The sequence below is a fragment of the Notolepis coatsorum genome (assembly GCF_963971535.1).
Source record: "Notolepis coatsorum genome assembly, chromosome: 4".
In the NCBI taxonomy this organism is placed as follows: Eukaryota; Metazoa; Chordata; class Actinopteri; order Aulopiformes; family Paralepididae; genus Notolepis; species Notolepis coatsorum.
In genome coordinates, this window is record NC_140168.1 from 116,522,900 (window position 1) to 116,543,300 (window position 20,401).

The following is a 20,401-nucleotide window of genomic DNA, read 5'->3' on the forward strand; positions in this document are numbered from 1 at the left end:
ACTGTTCAGCTACTGTTCAGCCTACTGTTCAGCTACTGTTCAGCTACTGTTCAGCTACTGTTCAGCCAGGCTACTGTTCAGCTACTGTTCAGCTACTGTTCAGATACTGTTCAGCCTACTGTTCAGCCAGGCTACTGTTCAGCCAGCCTACTGTTCAGCTACTGTTCAGCCAGGCTACTGTTCAGCCAGGCTACTGTTCAGCTACTGTTCAGCCTACTGTTCAGCCAGGCTACTGTTCAGCTACTGTTCAGCTACTGTTCAGCTACTGTTCAGCTACTGTTCAGCTACTGTTCAGCCTACTGTTCAGCTACTGTTCAGCTACTGTTCAGCTACTGTTCAGCCACTGTTCAGCTACTGTTCAGCTACTGTTCAGCCTACTGTTCAGCTACTGTTCAGCTACTGTTCAGCTACTGCTCAGCTACTGTTCAGCCTACTGTTCAGCTACTGCTCAGCTACTGTTCAGCTACTGTTCAGCCTACTGTTCAGCCTACTGTTCAGCTACTGTTCAGCTACTGTTCAGCTACTGTTCAGCCTACTGTTCAGCTACTGTTCAGCCTACTGTTCAGCTACTGTTCAGCTACTGTTCAGCTACTGCTCAGCTACTGTTCAGCCTACTGTTCAGCTACTGCTCAGCTACTGTTCAGCTACTGTTCAGCTACTGTTCAGCTACTGCTCAGCTACTGTTCAGCCTACTGTTCAGCTACTGCTCAGCTACTGTTCAGCCTACTGTTCAGCTACTGCTCAGCTACTGTTCAGCTACTGCTCAGCTACTGTTCAGCCTACTGTTCAGCTACTGTTCAGCTACTGTTCAGCTACTGTTCAGCCTACTGTTCAGCTACTGCTCAGCTACTGTTCAGCTACTGTTCAGCCTACTGTTCAGCCTACTGTTCAGCTACTGCTCAGCTACTGTTCAGCCTACTGTTCAGCTACTGTTCAGCTACTGTTCAGCTACTGTTCAGCCTACTGTTCAGCTACTGTTCAGCTACTGTTCAGCTACTGCTCAGCTACTGTTCAGCTACTGTTCAGCCTACTGTTCAGCCTACTGTTCAGCTACTGTTCAGCTACTGTTCAGCCTACTGTTCAGCTACTGTTCAGCTACTGTTCAGCTACTGTTCAGCCTACTGTTCAGCTACTGTTCAGCTACTGTTCAGCTACTGCTCAGCTACTGTTCAGCCTACTGTTCAGCTACTGCTCAGCTACTGTTCAGCTACTGTTCAGCTACTGTTCAGCTACTGTTCAGCCTACTGTTCAGCTACTGTTCAGCTACTGTTCAGCTACTGTTCAGCTACTGTTCAGCCTACTGTTCAGCTACTGTTCAGCTACTGTTCAGCTACTGTTCAGCCTACTGTTCAGCTACTGTTCAGCCTACTGCTCAGCTACTGTTCAGCTACAGTTCAGCTACTGTTCAGCTACTGTTCAGCCTACTGTTCAGCTACTGTTCAGCTACTGCTCAGCTACTGTTCAGCCTACTGTTCAGCCTACTGTTCAGCCTACTGTTCAGCTACTGTTCAGCTACTGTTCAGCTACTGTTCAGCCTACGTTTCAGCTACTGTTCAGCCTACTGTTCAGCTACTGTTCAGCCTACTGTTCAGCTACTGTTCAGCTACTGTTCAGCTACTGTTCAGCTACTGTTCAGCTACTGTTCAGCCTACTGTTCAGCTACTGTTCAGCCTACTGTTCAGCTACTGTTCAGCTACTGTTCAGCTACTGTTCAGCCTACTGTTCAGCTACTGTTCAGCTACTGTTCAGCCTACTGTTCAGCTACTGTTCAGCTACTGTTCAGCTACTGCTCAGCTACTGTTCAGCCTACTGTTCAGCTACTGTTCAGCTACTGTTCAGCTACTGTTCAGCCTACTGTTCAGCTACTGTTCAGCTACTGTTCAGCCTACTGTTCAGCTACTGTTCAGCCTACTGTTCAGCCTACTGTTCAGCTACTGTTCAGCCAGGCTACTGTTCAGCTACTGTTCAGCTACTGTTCAGCTACTGTTCAGCTACTGTTCAGCCAGGCTACTGTTCAGCTACTGTTCAGCTACTGTTCAGCTACTGTTCAGCCTACTGTTCAGCCTACTGTTCAGCTACTGTTCAGCTACTGTTCAGCTACTGTTCAGCCTACTGTTCAGCTACTGTTCAGCTACTGTTCAGCTACTGTTCAGCTACTGTTCAGCCTACTGTTCAGCTACTGTTCAGCTACTGTTCAGCTACTGTTCAGCCTACTGCTCAGCTACTGTTCAGCCTACTGCTCAGCTACTGTTCAGCTACTGTTCAGCTACTGTTCAGCCTACTGTTCAGCTACTGTTCAGCTACTGTTCAGCTACTGTTCAGCTACTGTTCAGCCTACTGTTCAGCTACTGCTCAGCTACTGTTCAGCTACTGTTCAGCCTACTGTTCAGCTACTGTTCAGCTACTGTTCAGCTACTGTTCAGCTACTGTTCAGCCTACTGTTCAGCTACTGTTCAGCCTACTGTTCAGCTACTGTTCAGCTACTGTTCAGCCTACTGTTCAGCTACTGTTCAGCTACTGTTCAGCCTACTGTTCAGCTACTGTTCAGCTACTGTTCAGCTACTGTTCAGCTACTGCTCAGCTACTGTTCAGCCTACTGTTCAGCTACTGTTCAGCTACTGTTCAGCTACTGTTCAGCTACTGTTCAGCCTACTGTTCAGCTACTGTTCAGCCTACTGTTCAGCTACTGTTCAGCTACTGTTCAGCCTACTGTTCAGCTACTGTTCAGCTACTGTTCAGCTACTGTTCAGCTACTGTTCAGCCTACTGTTCAGCTACTGTTCAGCTACTGTTCAGCTACTGTTCAGCCTACTGTTCAGCTACTGTTCAGCTACTGTTCAGCTACTGTTCAGCCACTGTTCAGCTACTGTTCAGCCTACTGTTCAGCTACTGTTCAGCTACTGTTCAGCCAGCCTACTGTTCAGCTACTGTTCAGCTACTGTTTAGCCTACTGTTCAGCCTACTGTTCAGCTACTGTTCAGCTACTGTTCAGCTACTGTTCAGCTACTGTTCAGCTACTGTTCAGCTACTGTTCAGCCTACTGTTCAGCTACTGTTCAGCTACTGCTCAGCTACTGTTCAGCTACTGTTCAGCTACTGTTCAGCTACTGTTTAGCTACTGTTCAGCTACTGTTCAGCTACTGTTCAGCTACTGTTCAGCTACTGTTCAGCCACTGTTCAGCCTACTGTTCAGCTACTGTTCAGCTACTGTTCAGCTACTGTTCAGCCAGGCTACTGTTCAGCCTACTGTTCAGCTACTGTTCAGCTACTGTTTAGCCTACTGTTCAGCTACTGTTCAGCTACTGTTTAGCCTACTGTTCAGCTACTGTTCAGCCACTGTTCAGCTACTGTTCAGCCTACTGTTCAGCCTACTGTTCAGCTACTGTTCAGCCTACTGTTCAGCCTACTGTTCAGCTACTGTTCAGCCGGGCTACTGTTCAGCTACTGTTCAGCTACTGTTCAGCTACTGTTCAGCTACTGTTCAGCCAGGCCCACAGTTGCCCACAAGATGCAGAGCGGAGGGAGCCAACATGGTGCCCGCAGGGACCTGGTCGCCCACAAGATGCAGAGCAGAGGGAGCCAACATGGTGCCTGCAGGGACCTGGTCGCCCACAAGATGCAGAGGGAACCAACATGGTGCCTGCAGGGACCTGGTCGCCCACAAGATGCAGAGGGAACCAACATGGTGCCTGCAGGGACCTGGTCGCCCACAAGATGCAAATTATTTTTTAAATTTAAATATTTTTTAATCTCATTAATTCCATAATAACGTAGAATACACATTTACAGACTTTTTTTTAATATGGTCCATTTGCATGTTCTTGGTATCTGATTCTAGGGACATCTATGGATCTCAGGGAATGTATTCCCAGTGTCAGAAATACTGTGTCTGTTACTAGGCTTGAGTAAATTGTAATGAACCAAAGGAGAATATCAATTACATTTGTTTTATCTTTGCTCAAATTGACCAGACCTGACAAATCTAAGCAAATGAATAAATGGAAGATGATTAAACAGAAGGTTTTGTAGATACAGTACTGAATTCTGCCATCCGGACACATGCCATTTGAAATATGATTATAGAATATCAGGCCTAAAATGGTTATGCGATTAATTAGATTAATTAATTACAAATCCTGTAATTAATTAGATTTAAAAAAGCACTAGTATTTTCACATTGTCTGCTAAAAAACACCCAGAACTATATCAAAATAAAGGTGTCTCACACTGAGGTTCAAAACACCTAAATATAACTTTCCAAAAAACAATAATTCCCTGGTCAACTGTATTAATTTACTTTATTATTCATTTTAAAATTATATATATATACAAAGAATTTTTTACATTGTTATTTCTTTATATTTATTGTTCGAAATAAAACTATTCATTCATTAATTCAAAGGTAATGTATGATAGTGACTTCACACGGCACCAGAAAAGGATAGGTTCCCCTGAATCATAAAAGGTATAACGTTTGATACTGACTCAAAGAATAAGCTCAGAATTGGCAAAAATATAACACTATGTCCAGGTGAACCTTTGTCTATGTTGCTTTTAGACCAGTGGTGCCCAACCAGTCGATCGCGATCGACAGGTAGATCGCGGGCTGATTTCAAGTAGATCTTGATTAATAAAATTTGATTATAAATTTTTTTTTTTTTTTTTTTTTTTTGCTAAATCAACTCTTCCTCTCCTTGTTAACTACAACAAGCAATGCTGTTTGTTATTTAAGATGAGGTCAGACTCGGCACTGACAGATTTGTGTTCATTATGCTGCTTTTATAAAGCCTCAAATGACGGCTTACAATATACAATTTTGGCTGGTAGCTCTCGGGCTAGGTGGTAAATAAAAAAGTAGATCTTGGTTCAAAAAAGGTTGGCCACCCCTGTTTTAGACGATTAACCCTCTAAAGCAGTGGTTCCCAAACTTTTTTGGCCATGCACCTCCCGACCTAGCTGACGCACCCCCAATGCCAAACATAAAAAAGACAACACAGTCTATTCATAGGCGCACTAAAGGCATCAGGTTTAATCCAATAAGAACACATACCAAAGTGCAGTAGGCCTATGACAAACAAATAAAATACTTCACCACATAAAGAACAAAATGAGAATTACATGCGTAGACTCGGAAACAGATTGGCCAAAAAACAAAACGCATTTTCATGGATTATCCAGTGCAGTGGCCTGCAGAAAGAGAGCGAGGGGGCAGAGAGAGGCAGTGGAAGGGAGAGAGAGAGAGAGAGGCATGATTATTCCCAGTATAGGCCTGAGATTAATCATAACTGCAATTGCTCTTGCTTGGGTTTGTGTTGTTTTCTGTTATGTGGAGTAAAGTTCTACCTGTGTTTAATTTTAAATTAATATATTAAAACCAGCACTAACCTGGTAGCAATAATAATATTGATGGTTAAGGGCATTTAAACCCTCATGGCTTGCTTGGCCAGGTCATATGGTCGATCAGCTGTTGCTGCGGTTGTAGTGACGGTTGTGGGACAGGAGGGGAAACTTCAAATGGGTTGAATCCACGTCTGAGATGCCTCCATATGGTGGGAAATATGTCCGTAACTGCTCAGCGAGCTGGTTGAGGTGTTCTGTTATTAGGCTGTTTACAGGTTCACCCATGACAACTTAGTTTCCCTCCAAGAACGCATGAAGTGTAGGCAAACACATGAGCATAATATACGCTGCCACAATAATAGCGCACCGGTCCCAGCCTATGGCATTTTGGCAGGAAGTAAAGTGCATTTTGGATACATCTTTTTTTTAATTATTATTAAAACTTAAGTTTTTAATTGAAAAGTTTCGTACATTTCATGATTTACACAGTGAAAATCCCCATTTGAAATAAGGTATATTAGTTATGTTTATTAGTAAAATAACACCATAGCACCGCCATTAGCCTTTTCATGTCACGCACCCCCAAGAGGGCTCTCGTGCACCACAAGGGGTGCCCGCACCACAGTTTGGGAACCGCTGCTCTAAAGCAACACAGACAAAGGTTCTCCTGGACATAGTGTTATATTTTAACCCTCTAAAGCAGTGCTTCTCAAACCTTTTCTGTCAGGCCCCCTTTTGGCGGACCAAAATATTTTGGGCCCCCCCCCCCCCCTCGCCCCAACAAAATAGTCATGAAATGGGCCATGTTTAAATTTATTGAAATAACACCAATATCGTGACCTTTCAAATTGTGCAACCATTTTACAACTGTGCAATTGTGCAACAACATAACAATACAGTCCAATACACACTCAAAGACTGCTTTTTTTTTTAAATAGAGACATCTTGTAACATTGCAATACAATTCAATGGACACTCAAGACTGCTTTTTCAAAAATAGTGACATCTTGTAACATTGCAATACAATTCAAGGACACTGCTTAAAAAAAAAAAAAAAAAAGATAGACAACTTTGTGAAAAACGTGTGAAAAAACTTTGCAATTTGTGCAAAAAAAGAGAAAATGTAAGTAAATTATGTGAGTCATCACAGCATTAGTGGCTGCAATGAGCGAGACCCCCTTGATGAGCGCCTGTAGCCCCCTCCTTTTCCCTGCCATGGCCTGCGCACCGTCAGAGCAAAAGCCCACACATAGGAAATAAGCAAACAGTCTTTATTGCTGTCAGTCTTTGACAAGGCAACACGCATGTCATCCTCAAGGCTCAACTTGGCCCTATATTTTGTTTTCAGAGCTGTCATGGATGAACAGCCAGCTTCACACAGATACTGTATGTGGTGCTGAATGGTATCAACACCTTAACTGCTGCATCATGAGATACTTGGTACTCAGCACCACACTCTGAAACTAGCTCTCCAGGTGGTATCAGATGAGATTTCAAAGAGTTCTGGATGGAGATGTGTCAGGAAGCTTTGTCTCAATGTTGTCTGTAAAGGTTTTTTTTATCCAGAGTAACTTGGTGATCCTTTTCTGTGTTTTATTAAATAATGATTTTCAGATTTTGAGAAATGGTATTTTCATGGAGAACAGTGCAGCTGCAACAGATAGCACTTTAGTGATAATTTTCTGTAATCTAAAAAGTTTTTTTTTTTTTTTTTTTTTTATAAATCTCAGGGCCCCCCCTGGCATGCCTCTGCGCCCCCCCTGGGGGGCGCGCCCCCCACTTTGAGAAACACTGCTCTAAAGCAACATAGACAAAGGTTCTCCTGGACATATTGTTATATTTTAACCCTCTAAAGCAGGGGTTCCCAACCCTTTTTCCCCCAGGGACCCCCAAACATCTCTGATGAAATTCCTGGACCCCCCTCCTAATAAAATACCATAAAATACTTTTTTTTTGTCATTTTAACACTTTAAGTGCCGAAAACGTGTTTAGGCGTCTTTCCTAGCCATGCTAAAGTTGCCGAGGACGCCCTAACTCGTCTTTAACTCTTTCCGTGCCACTCACGAGATTTCTCGGATTTCTTTTTTCTTTTTTAGCGATCTGAAAAATTATTGCATCACCCGAGTATAGCCGAGCGGCGCCGGCGATCACTGTGGAAAAAAGCGCCCCCTGTCGTCTCCCAGATGACATAAGTGATTTTGGAATGGACTCAATGAAAATGAATGGGGAAAAAAATCCGGTACTCCACATTTTCCAGTCCACTGATCCAGCCGGGGTTACCACAGTTCATTCTGGAACCTCAGATCCCCGCTGATCATGGAGTTCTACAGTATCGCGTTGGATCCATACACATATCGATTTTTTCGAATGGTGATCAGGAATTGGAATATACCAGTTGGATACCATCTGATGTCAGGTAAGGACTCTATGTTATCAGTGGTAGGATAATCAGAGTAAGTTTGATGAAGATATAGGCTGTTTTGTGAAATGTCTTCTTTCGGTTTCACTGTAAAAGTCCGAGAGGAAATCAACGAGGCGATTATCCGTGCGCGGCCGTAATGTGCTTGCGTGCACGTATAATATTGATCATCTAGCGTTTATTTGAAAACGATTCATAAAAAGGCCAACGAATATCAACGTTGTGGAATATTCCACTAAAAGACGATTTTCATAGAATGCTCCAGAATGAGCTGTTTTTTATATCAAAACGGGGGCTTTTCTAACTGCTCTGAAACGGAAACGACGCGATAAAAAAACAATCTGCCTTGACAGCACTGACTGGAAAATAGTCTTTGATAATGCGATGGGCAGATTAGACACATAGCCATAATTTAAAACATAGATTAGGCGATATTAACGTTAACATTGGCGCCGATGGTGGCATTCAGCCGGTAAAAAGGAAAACCAGGCGTGGCGCTCAAAGTGTTAATATCAATATTTCAAAAATCTGTGATCGGAATCATATTTCCCCTCTGCAGCCTTCACACACAGTTCTGAGCTCCTCTCAATCCTCTAGCGCAGGGGTGTCCAACCTTTTTTGAACCAAGATCTACTTTTTTATTTACCACCTAGCCCGAGAGCTACCAGCCAAAATTGTATATTGTAAGCCGTCATTTGAGGCTTTATAAAAGCAGCATAATGAACACAAATCTGTCAGTGCCGAGTCTGACCTCATAACAAACAGCATTGCTTGTTGTAGTTAACAAGGAGAGGAAGAGTTGATTTAGCCAATTTTTTTTTTTTTTTTTTTTTTTTATAATGGAATTTTATTAATCAAGATCTACTTGAAATCAGCCCGCGATCTACCTGTCGATCGCGATCGACCGGTTGGGTCCCACTGCTCTAGCGGTTCAAGAGCGCCATCTGGTGGCCGATCGGCAGAAGCGCCAAACAGGAAGTCATGTGGATGAAGTCGTGATCACCCTCTTCCAGATGAATTGAAAATGGGGGACCCTGATGTAAACAAGACGAAAGTCTTTCTCTGGTCTGCATCCCCTTAACAATTGTGTGTATTGAGCTGTACTGTATTGTACCCATTCTGCAATCTGTTAATAAAGTTTTCAATCAATCAATCAAACCCATATTACTTCCGGGCACTCTCTATAGGTCCCGGGACTCGAGCTCAACACAATACATAGCGATCCGTTGCCAATAACTCGATAAACAACATGATTTGGACGTATATACTATTATACAACCTGGAAATGGACCGGGTATTTCGACATCCCATAATGGAAAACTGTCTACCCCACGCTGATCGCCCAACGGCCCGCGGAGACTGGGGTGAGTTTTAGCGTGTAGTATTACCGTGTTCGACACTAACTGCTATGATGAACATTTGACCCACATTAGATGAATGGTATAACGTTGCCCACGGAATTATAAACAATCCCCCGCCCATCCGGTCATCATCAGATGATACGTAGAAACTTCTAGAAGCACGTCCATTTGAAATTTTTCATCTGGCACCGATCGCTACCAAACTGTATTTGATCATCAATATAATGCATTTGGGGCTATAAATCACGTTCTGGAGAAAGCTGCAGAAAGAGATGAAAACATACTTATACTTTAGATCATATTTTAGTATGAATATGTGAATGAAAAAGTTTAACGTTCATACACCCTGAACAATACATATAGGACATTGAATGGGCCCTAATAATGGCAATCTAGCAATATAATTTAAAAAGTTATAGCCCTGCAAAGAAGGGGAACTTCTCCATAGACAAATAGAGCTGGCAACGGATGGTATATCATGAATTTAACCTTAGGCAATCAAAGTGTCATTTTAATAACAAACTGCTTATACACAGGCATATGCATCATAATTAGACCCACTATGCTTCTTTGACTTGTGCCTTCAATCAACAAATCTCATTTTGCACCATATGTATTTCAAAATGTTGGCCAATATTCAAATCCTGTATTCATCCTCTCAAATCAGGCCCTAATGGTGAACGGTTTGCATTTATGTTGAATGAAGTAAGAATCCACTGCAGTAAAAATATCCTCACCTCGAGTGGTGGAAGTAAGGTTGACTGACATGAGAATGTCCTGCTTCAGATCCTCATTTTCGATATACTGCACATAAACGATGAGCACAGCCTCGTCTGCGACAGTTGTAGTTTCATCAAGTTGTATGGCAAATGGACCCTTTCTAAGCTTTTCTGACAGCTGCTGCTCGCAATCACTTGACATCTTATCAATTTGGTCTTTCACTACATTGTTCGAGAGTGGTACTGATTTTAGTTTATCCGCCACCTGTGGGCCGCACAGTTTCTAAACCATTTTGATGCAGGCTGGTTTGATGAGCTGCTCGCCAATATTGTGCGGTTTCTTTGCTTTTGCAATTAAAAGCGAACACTCAAAGGAGGCTTCGGTAGCCTTCTGTAAATCACTGCCACCCCTGCTCCACGCTAATCTAACATCAACGGGCTTGTTCGCCTTGAGAGACTGTTCTTTCCTCCGAAAAAAGTCCGGATCCTTCCCAACGGTTTCTGGGTGCTTAGACGCCTGATGTCTCTTCAGCTTGCTGGGCTTCAGGCTCGAGTTTGCCAACTTTTCTTCACAAATCACACACTTTCGTTTGTCTGGTCCCTCAGTGAAGCCCATGGTGATGTAATTTTCGCGATTGCTGTAGGTCCTAACTTTTTTTGCAGATGAGCTGCCGTCATCTCCTTTTCGTTTGTCACACATTTTCGCCTCTGGCGGCTGACTGCAGACGAGCCGAGAAAGTTAACTAGCGTGCTAGGCTAGCTACGGAAAGTGATACAGTCAACTGATTCGCGTTTTAGCGGCTACCCGGTAGCCTACTGTTAACGTTCAAAAATCATGTCTAGATGTTTATTTATTTATCTTTATTTTTTATTGTAGTGGAGAGACTATTCGTGCTTCTGATGATAAAAATATGCTAATTAAATATTTCTGTTAATAAAAAAAAAAAAAAAAAAAAAAAAAAAACTCAAATCATCTGTGGTCTGGCGGGCCCCCTGGCGGACCCCCAGGGGGTCCGCGGACCCCAGGTTGGGAATCACTGCTCTAAAGCAACACAGACAAAGGTTCTCCTGGACATAGTGTTATATTTTAACCCTCTAAAGCATAGGTGTCAAACTCATGGCCCGCGGGCCAAATGCGGCCCGCCACGTCATTTGATGTGGCCCCCCAAGAGCTCTGGTATAAAAAACATTTTTATTTTATTTTTATTTTTTTAACATTAATCTTGGGTTAAAAAATAGCGGCGTTAAAATAATTGTGGGTTAATGCGTTAATAAAGCTTTGACAGCCTTAGTTATTACACATTCTTACACATACATGTGTGTTGAACATCTGAGGTATTGATGAAGTAACAAAGGAAAAAAGCCAAAAGCACTTACTCCTCAGACATTCTTTGACAATTTTACAGCCCAAAATACAAAAAAGATCCAGGCGGAATAGGTAACAAAGGGTTGAAGAAATATTGTCTGAACTGTCAGATGCAAGCTGGCTGTGTGACATAACCGAGCATCTCGCTCAATTGAATAAGAAGCTGTAGGGACGCAAACAAGTCCCACCCAAAACTTGACCAATATAGTTGTGAACTGAGACAACCCTTATTTTGTTATTTTTGAGTACAGTTACAGTTGTGTGTTCATGCAGACACATAATAGCAATTTCATTACGAATTGAAAATGGGGGACCCTGATGTAAACAAGTCGAAAGTCTTTCTCTGGTCTGCATCCCCTTAACAATTGTGTGTATTGAACTGTACTGTACCCATTCTGCAATCTGTTAATTAAAGTTAATTAAACTATCTTCCATTAGTTGGATGTATGGCCTCTGCAAGGTTGTGTGCAGCCATTTGTTTTTGTAACATCTGCTACATCTGTCCCACGCGTTCTTTGCAGCTCACAGTTGTTAGTTCTGCCCCTCTTGACTGTGACAAAAAGGTTTTGAACAAACTTAATGTCATAGCTTGTATTTGATGATATTCTTCTTTGTTATTTACTTGAATGGTTTGATCATTGATTGATGGAGTAATATGGGGTTCTGATAAACTAAAATTATTTGTTAAAATAAGCTAACATATATTTTTACATCTATGCAAATGCATATGCAATATGTATAACTTGAATAAGTAATAAATACAGAAACAACATGTTTAACAATATGTAAATGAGTAGCTACATTTATTTTACATTACATTAACATTTATACAGTCTTTGGCCCTTTGAGGGCAACCATAATGCTGATGTGGCCCTCTGTGAAAATGAGTTTGACACCCCTGCTCTAAAGCAACACAGACAAAGGTTCTCCTGGACATAGTGTTATATTTTAACCCTCTAAAGCAGTATTTTTCAAAGTGGGGGGCGCGCCCCCCAGGGGGGGGCGCAGAGGCATGACAGGGGGGGCCTTGAGATTTATAAAAAAAATAAATAAAAAATTGGATTACAGAAAATTATCACTAAAGTGCTATCTGTTGCAGCTGCACTGTTCTCCATGAAAATACCATTTCTCAAAATCTGAAAATCATTATTTAATAAAACACAGAAAAGGATCACCAAGTTACTCTGGATAAAAAACCTTTACAGACAACATTGAGACAAAGCTTCCTGACACATCTCCATCCAAACTCTTGGAAGAACTCTTTGAAATCTCATCTGATACCACCTGGAGAGCTAGTTTCAGAGTGTGGTGCTGAGTACCAAGTATCTCATCTCATGGCCCACCAAGTATCTCATGATGCAGCAGTTAAGGTGTTGATACCATTCAGCACCACATACAGTATCTGTGTGAAGCTGGCTTTTCATCCATGACAGCTCTGAAAACAAAATATAGAGCCAATTTGAAAGGTCACGATATTGGTGTTATTTCAATAAATTTAAACATGGCCCATTTCATGACTATTTTGTTGGGGCGAGGGGGGGGGGGGGGGGGCAAAATATTTTGGTCCGCCAAAGGGGGGCCTGACAGAAAAAGTTTGAGAAGCACTGCTCTAAAGCAACACAGACAAAGGTTCGCCTGGACATATTGTTGTATTTTAACCCTCTAAAGCAACACAGACAAAGGTTCGCCTGGACATATTGTTATATTTTAACCCTCTAAAGCAACATAGACAAAGGTTCGCCTGGACATAGTGTTATATTTAAAAGCGTGATCTGTGCAACTTTGTTATTGTTATCAAACAAGTAGCCCTTCCTACGGCTCAGTACCTTGAAGTAGCTCTCGGTTTCCAAGAGGTTGGTGACCCCTGATGTGGAGGATGAAGGAGTTGAGAGACTTCAGGGACCAGCAAGGCCTACTAGAGGGACCAGCTTCTGCAGAGTCTGGAGAGACTTCAGGGACCAGCAAGGCCTACTAGAGGGACCAGCTTCTGCAGAGTCTGGAGAGACTTCAGGGACCAGCAAGGCCTACTAGAGGGACCAACTTCTGTAGAGTCTGGAGAGACTTCAGGGACCAGCAAGGCCTACTAGAGGGACCAGCTTCTGTAGAGTCTGGAGAGACTTCAGGGACCAGCAAGGCCTACTAGAGGGACCAACTTCTGCAGAGTCTGGAGAGACTTCAGGGACCAGCAAGGCCTACTAGAGGGGCCAGCTTCTGGAGAGTCTGGAGAGACTTCAGGGACCAGCAAGGCCTACTAGAGGGGCCAGCTTCTGGAGAGACTTCAGGGACCAGCAAGGCCTACTAGAGGGACCAACTTCTGCAGAGTCTGGAGAGACTTCAGGGACCAGCAAGGCCTACTAGAGGGACCAACTTCTGCAGAGTCTGGAGAGACTTCAGGGACCAGCAAGGCCTACTAGAGGGACCAGCTTCTGCAGAGTCTGGAGTTGATGGTGATTTCTAATGGGGCGCAGGCGCGGGAGATGCGTGTACAAATCCTAAGATTTATAACTGTTTTATACATGAGGCCCCAAACCACCTGCTGGTCACAGATACCGTGTAGACCAGCGGTTCTCAAACTACGGGTCGCGACCCAAAGTGGGGTCGTGGGTAGGTGACAGTGAAAAAAATCCTAAATAAAATGGGGTTGTGGTATTAAAAAGGTTTGAGAACCCCTGGTGTAGACCATACAGACCACAAGAAGCATGAAACAGGCTTGAAGCCTCTGTCTGTCTCCATCTGCCTGTCTGTCTGTCTGTCTGTCAGCCTGTTTGTCGCTGACTGTCTCTCTCTGTCCATCTGTCTCTCTCTCCAGGGGTGAATGTCCCGCCCTCTCAGCTCCTCTACAGCTCATTGGTCAGTGTCAGCGTCCAGGAGGATCAGCTGATCACACAGGCACTACAGGATAGGCTGTTTCTTGCCCCACCCACCCGTAACCATGACAACAAGGTAGCCCAACACTTCCTGGTTCTTACCAAGGCTATTAAATGTAGGCGTCACCAGTCAGCCAATCAAATGGGAGATGGGGCACATGCGAAAGACAACAACCCTGTCTGGTAGCTCTCTCTAGTTTAATCCGGTCCGTCAAACTACCATTTACCTTAATCCTAGCCGTCGGTTCTTGATATAATGCCCTAATTGTTTTCATAGCGTTTTTGTCTAATCCAAATTTCTCCAATACTTTATATAGAAATATCCAGCTTACCAGTAGCGGCTGCTGGTTCTCTCTCCACTAGGGGCGCTATACCAAAACATTTTGCAAACATGTACAGTACCACGCAACCGACTCATGGCAAGACGTGAGCGATTCGACTCACGCTCACGGCAATGAATCGGCTCTTATGAGCGAGTCGCTCAGCTGTTACTACAACAACACACAACCAGTCAAATAAAGTATAGTCTAATTCACAACTTGAAACACAATATATAAATAGAAAAGTTAGAAACAAAACTCGCTCCGTCTCCAAACACACGCAGATCTCTCCCTCTCTCTCCTTCTCTCTCTCACACACAGCGCGACGTGGAATCGATTCGTTACACAATCAGACCTAGTATGTAGTATTATATACCAAGAATAACTTCAGTATGAGTACAGGGCTGTACACATATTTTGCATATTGTTAAACGAGCCAAGGCTAGCTATTAAACTATCGATATGAATCGAAAATCTGGGACCCTGATGTAAACAAGACAAACGTCTTTCTCTGGTCTGCATCCCCTTAACAATTGTGTGTATTGAGCCGTACTGTATTGTACCCATTCTGCAATCTGTTAATAAAGTTTTCATTCATTCATTCATTCAAACATAGACGATATTGAACAAGCCATAATCCACGTATTTTCAAGAGAGCATTTTAGTAACGTTACATTTTCAACAAGATTGCTGCTATTTAAACACTTCATGGAAACGGGGTAACGTTAACCTTATGTCGACTGTAGTATTGTATGACCTCGACATAACGTTTAAACGTTAACGTTACTCCGTTTCCATGCAGTAATTATAAAAGTGGCCAGCTAAGCTAACGGAGCTAACAGCTAGCAGTAGCTAACGTTAGCTGAAAGCTGTAACGTTACAACGAATCAGCTGTTGATATTATGCGGCATCAGTAGACAACGTATCATGTATTAAACTAGAGTTAAGATCGCTAATCTACCTTGTTGTTGGCTTGTTGATAAAGTATATCCACTCCATGGCATTGTCCATCCAGCCTGTGTTGATGTCCATCCATTGTCCATGCATGTCCCTCCACAGTTCTGTATCATTAGGGGCTCTGCTTGGCATCACTCTGCACTCTCTCGCGTACGTGCACGCGCACTGAATAAATTCCACAAATGTACCTTTAATACCAGTATTAGTCTGACCACACCCCTCATCAGCTTACCTTCATAAGCAGGTGTGTGGTCACCTGCTCTCCTCCTTCTCGCTTTCACCACAAGGAAGTGCCTGGTAGTACCCCACTTGACGTGTTGTTAGTTGAAAAGAGTTGTGACGAGTTTACATTGTGCTTAATTTTTTCTTCTCTCACATCTGTTGTAAGGAAAAAGTTTGGGTCATAATGTATTCCGCGGAGAGTAGACCCGCTAGACCTACTCTTCACCAGCGGTTCTCCATTCCCGCCTCCGTCGTGCGCCTTGGTGCTGGGCTGTTGCCACTTTCGTGGTTGCCGACCCAGCCCAGGAGACAACCGATGGATAGTTTGCCTCTCCGAAGAGCCGAGGAGTCGGTGCCGTCGCTCCGGCGATGGCCTGATCTCGACTCTGGTTCTTCTGGTTCCGGGGAATCGCCCGTTGGTGAACGGGGGGTTGTCTTGGAGCCAGAGGATTTGCGACACAAATTTTTCGCGTCTGCCTGTTCACGTCGCAAGATGGTAGCGTGCAGACGCGAACGGCCTGGGTTTGGGGAACTGCTGGAGACCAGCGAGGATGCGCCCGGCTCTGGATTTCCGATGGAAACTGAGGACTTCATGGAAGAGGCGGACGGATTCTTGTATGATGGTCCCGTGGAGGAGAGTATCCCTCCTCAGGAGACCCCGGGGGGGGGGGGGAAATGGCTCCATGGGGCTCCCTGTTCGAGGATGTCGAGGAACCACCTTGGCCTCATCAGCAGGATGCCCTACTGTCGGCCACATCAGACTGTGGCTCCTTAACCAGTCGCAGCCTGCTGCATGTGAGGGATGCGGGGTCGGTGGAGGAAGGTCCGCAGGGGGAACTGCAGGCTTTGTTTCCCGAGCTCATGGCGGTAGCCGCCGCCGCAAACGGCGTGCCGCTGCCGCTGCCATTGCCTGCACCTGTCCCTGATGATCTCATAGGTCATCCCTGGCAGCGTCCCCCAGTGAGAGGGGTGGACGCTGTCTACCCATTTTTCCCCTCGATGGGGGCCTATGTTCGTCGGGGTCAGGCGGTGTCCAACATCATGGGACTAACTCCCTCCTACGTACCAGTTACGCGGGTGTCAGGGTTAGTCAAAGGTATGGGGGAGGGCGTGCCTCGGCTTGACAGTCCGATGGCCGCTCTCCTCTGTCCGGATATGGTGTGGGAACCCCTATGCAAGCCGGTCCTCCAGGGGAAATCGGCTAGGCGATTGGCTTATTGGGGTGACCAGTCATTCATCGCTTGTACACAATCGCTGGCTGCGGCGTCTAACATCGCCCACCTGGCTAGATTTGTATCGGGGATCATGACGGGCGGCACGGATCTGAACGAGGTAAAATGCGATCAGATCACCCAGGCTGCGGGAGCTGTCCTGCACCTTTCCCAGGTGCTGGCCATAGCCATGGGGAAAGTGCGCGCCCTGGCCACCCTGGGCCAGCGTCATCTTTGGCTGGAGCAGGCCCGTGTGCCAGAGAAGAAGAGAGCTCCTCTTCTGACGGCCGCCCTCTCCGACGCTGGTCTGTTCGGGAAGGCCCTGCGGTTGATTACCTCAACATGCAGAGAGATGGCAGAGGAGAGGTCCATCCTCCAACCCCATTTTCCGCCTCCCGTCTTTGCCGGTGGAGTCAGAAGGCTTCCGCGACGTCGAGCTGTCTCCGTCGCCGCTACCACTGCCTCCGCCGCCGCTGCTGGCCCTTCCAAGAGGGCCAGGGGAAGAGACGGCGCTTCTGCCACCGCCGGCCCATCCACGACCGGAGGAGACGGTAGGGAACGTCGTGTCCAGCAGAGAGTAACCTACCGTCCCTCCGGGGCTCCTCGGGGTGGCAAGACTCGAGCGGCGCAAGGTGGCAGACGCCGCTGAGTGACTTTTCCCCTCTGTATCCCCTCTCTTTTACACCCTCCCCGGCCCCTCTATGTTTTTGTGCCTTAGAACACACTATAAATAAAAAAGTTCCCCGATATAAGGGGGACTGTGTTTTGGCCGAACAAACTGTGTGTTTCTTCAACAATTCATATGGTGGGGTTGTGTATATATGAATCTGCACTTTTACGTTGTGAGATGAGTCGTGTTGTGTTACGAGGTTAAGCAAGGTCTGCAACATACACTCAGTAATAGGTGCTATTAGCTTGATGCTCCACATGCAGGTAGAAACTGGTGTTATTCCATTGCTTGAACTAAGTATATGTGTCTCACAATGCTGTGTTGATTAGTTGCAGTAATACTCGTACACGCACATTCCACGGCCTAGCCGTTACTCTCGGTCAGCGTTTTTTGCTATGTACGACATAGTCAACGGGTGTAGGATTCACACACATGCGACTTGTGTTTTGTTGTAAAATCCTGTTCACATTTTGTGGGTAGCGGGCATTGTATTAGCTTATGCTATGCATTGCATTTTACCAGAGGTTTTCAAAATGGCTACGGTTGTTTTTTCTGTGTGTAGGGAACGAAGTGTGTTTTCGTGAGGGGGTGTCGAATAAACCCCTCCTTTCCCACTTGATTGGTTTAGGGGATTTTTGATCTTTTCTGCTGAGCCAGTCAGGGCCAAGCCGGTGGGACGTCTTGGCAGGGGGGGGGGGGGGGGGGGGGTTATTCTGCCAACTCCTATTTACAAGACAGGAGCCGGCAGGATTCCCCGCCCGTTGTAGCGGTGTTGCTATGGCGACGCCTTCCACGAGTTACGGTATCTTAAAGGTGTCGAGTTAGGGCGTAGGGCTCACAGTTCTGCTGCACCCGATTTATGTGTAAACTTGAGTCGGTTGGTCACGTGACTCACAGTTGGCATATCTTTTTCATGACTATAAACTCATGTGGGAAGGTGTTTTCTGGGAGGGTCTGGTCTTACACTCTGATTAAAAAGAGTGACTGGATTAAAATCATGTGAAAACAGGTTTTTTACTCGCAGCTGTGCAGTTGGTTCATACGGGTGATGCTTTTTCTTTATTATTATAAAGAGTTGGATGTGTCTATATGGATTGGAAATGAGGGTCCCTGATGGAAACAAGACTAACGTCTTTCTCAGGTCTGCCTCCCCTTAACCAATTATGTGTATTGCGCCGTACTGGGTTGTACCCTTTCTGCAATCTGTTGGGTAAAGTTTTCATTCATTCATTCATTCATTCATGGAGTTGATTGCATCTCGCCCCTCTTGTCGTTCCCCTGGGCGTCTTGGGGATTCAATAAGATGGTCTAAACAGCCTATTGTTGATGTGGGTATGTCAAAATGCACACATAGTGCTAGCTCAGGATGTTCTGTTGGACATTGGCTGACTGGCGCGCCTTGATTGCTTGGGGTTAAAACAGCGTTTTTATGAAGCAATTGGGATGGGGGTTTTTTCCTCTTCCGACACCCTGTGTGGTTGTCGATGGGTTCCCGTTCATATCAGGGGATGATAACGGAATGGATCTGAACATATGGGGAAGGGTCTCACGCCCTGGGGGTGGGCCGCCGGGCGCGGTTTGTACCGAAACGTCTGGGCGGCGCCTTCTTTTTATGTTTTAGGATCAACACGCATATCTGCCCCTTCTCCTGGGGTTGGCAGGTCGGCGTGGTTAGGGCACGGGACTGGTTCTGGTCGCGCTGGTCCAGATCAGTTACACCCGTTGTCCGCCGGGGATGCAGATCTGCTGTTCTGGTACCCTGAGGGACTTGGGCTTTTTTCAGGGGGAAAAAATGCTAGGTCGGTCCGGGTGTCACAGGGTTGAGCGTTATGGAACCTGTTGTGAAGGGCCAGATTAAACTGAGAATCTACCTTTATTGTTTGATATACTTTGTATATTATTTATATATATACACGGAATATCCCTTTACCTGCGTTCAAACCAGAGTAATATTCGCTCTCCTATTGGACAGCGCCCCCAGGCGCCAGCGCGCAAGCCCCCAACGGCAGGTTCAAAGACAAGTGCAGGCATGTCGGAACATGCCCGGAGTCAGCGTAGTGATACCAGACAAGGACTGAGGTTGGGACTAGATATTCACTTAAGTATAAATACAGCGCAAGGTGCGCACACCGTGCTTAGCTTCGTGTCTTCGTTCAGTACCTTACCCACCTTCACCACGAGTCAACGTGCAGTGAAGTGAGCAACCTTGCGTCTAACAGAGCCTTGAGAACCGCGTGCGAATAGAATGGTAAAAGTGTCAGAGTTTAATGAAGTAACGTTGAGTTCGACTTAATCTAATGTGAAGTGAATAGTCGTTTATTTATTGTATATCGTGCGGCCACAGTTCGTTCGTGTGTAGCATTACCCGGCGGTTCGTCGTGTCTTTAGCTAGTGTACTTAACCAGGGTGTGTGGCCTAAATACGTCGCCCACACCCGAGGAGTCCTAGGCGGAGAACCGTTGGACATGTACACAGGAGAATCGGCGTCGGTGATTGCAGAACCATTACTGGTTGGATTATATTGATTTGGAACGTGGTACCCGGAGAAGAGCATCGTTGATTTCCACTATCGTTTGGGATTCAACCTCGTGAGGATTACAACTCGGGCTGGCCTCGTGGACGGAGGCTGGCTAGCTGTCATCAATGCTATCGAGCATTTGGATTACAATTATTACTTTGCTGCTGATCAAGGGATTTACAAGGACCGACTACTGTACCTGGAGTCTCTTTATTCCTCATTGAATCAGACGGAGTACCCGAACATTCCTCTACCCTCCAGGCCTTACACCCCCGGAGGGAACCCATTGTCTCCAGGCGGTACCAGTGTTGCCTTATAAAGTTGCTATTATACGACAGGTGGTGTCAACTTAGACCCATCGTAGGATTCCTGCTATTCCTAGTGACTCATGCTATTGACTGACTTTACGCATATTCTTCGCCATACAAGCGCG

General features: G+C 45.3%; 1 protein-coding gene across 1 annotated transcript in view; it reads left to right on the forward strand.

The window, feature by feature from the left end:
• The window catches only part of ppp1r35 (protein phosphatase 1, regulatory subunit 35), a gene marked incomplete at its 3' end in the record, with an annotated part of 71,008 nt that overhangs the window by 33,343 nt on the left and 17,264 nt on the right, over positions 1-20,401 (forward strand). The window contains exon 6 of the mRNA XM_084312080.1: positions 14,013-14,146. Within this exon, the coding sequence (XP_084168206.1) occupies positions 14,013-14,146 (134 nt within the window). The remainder of the gene's footprint in view (positions 1-14,012; positions 14,147-20,401) is intronic.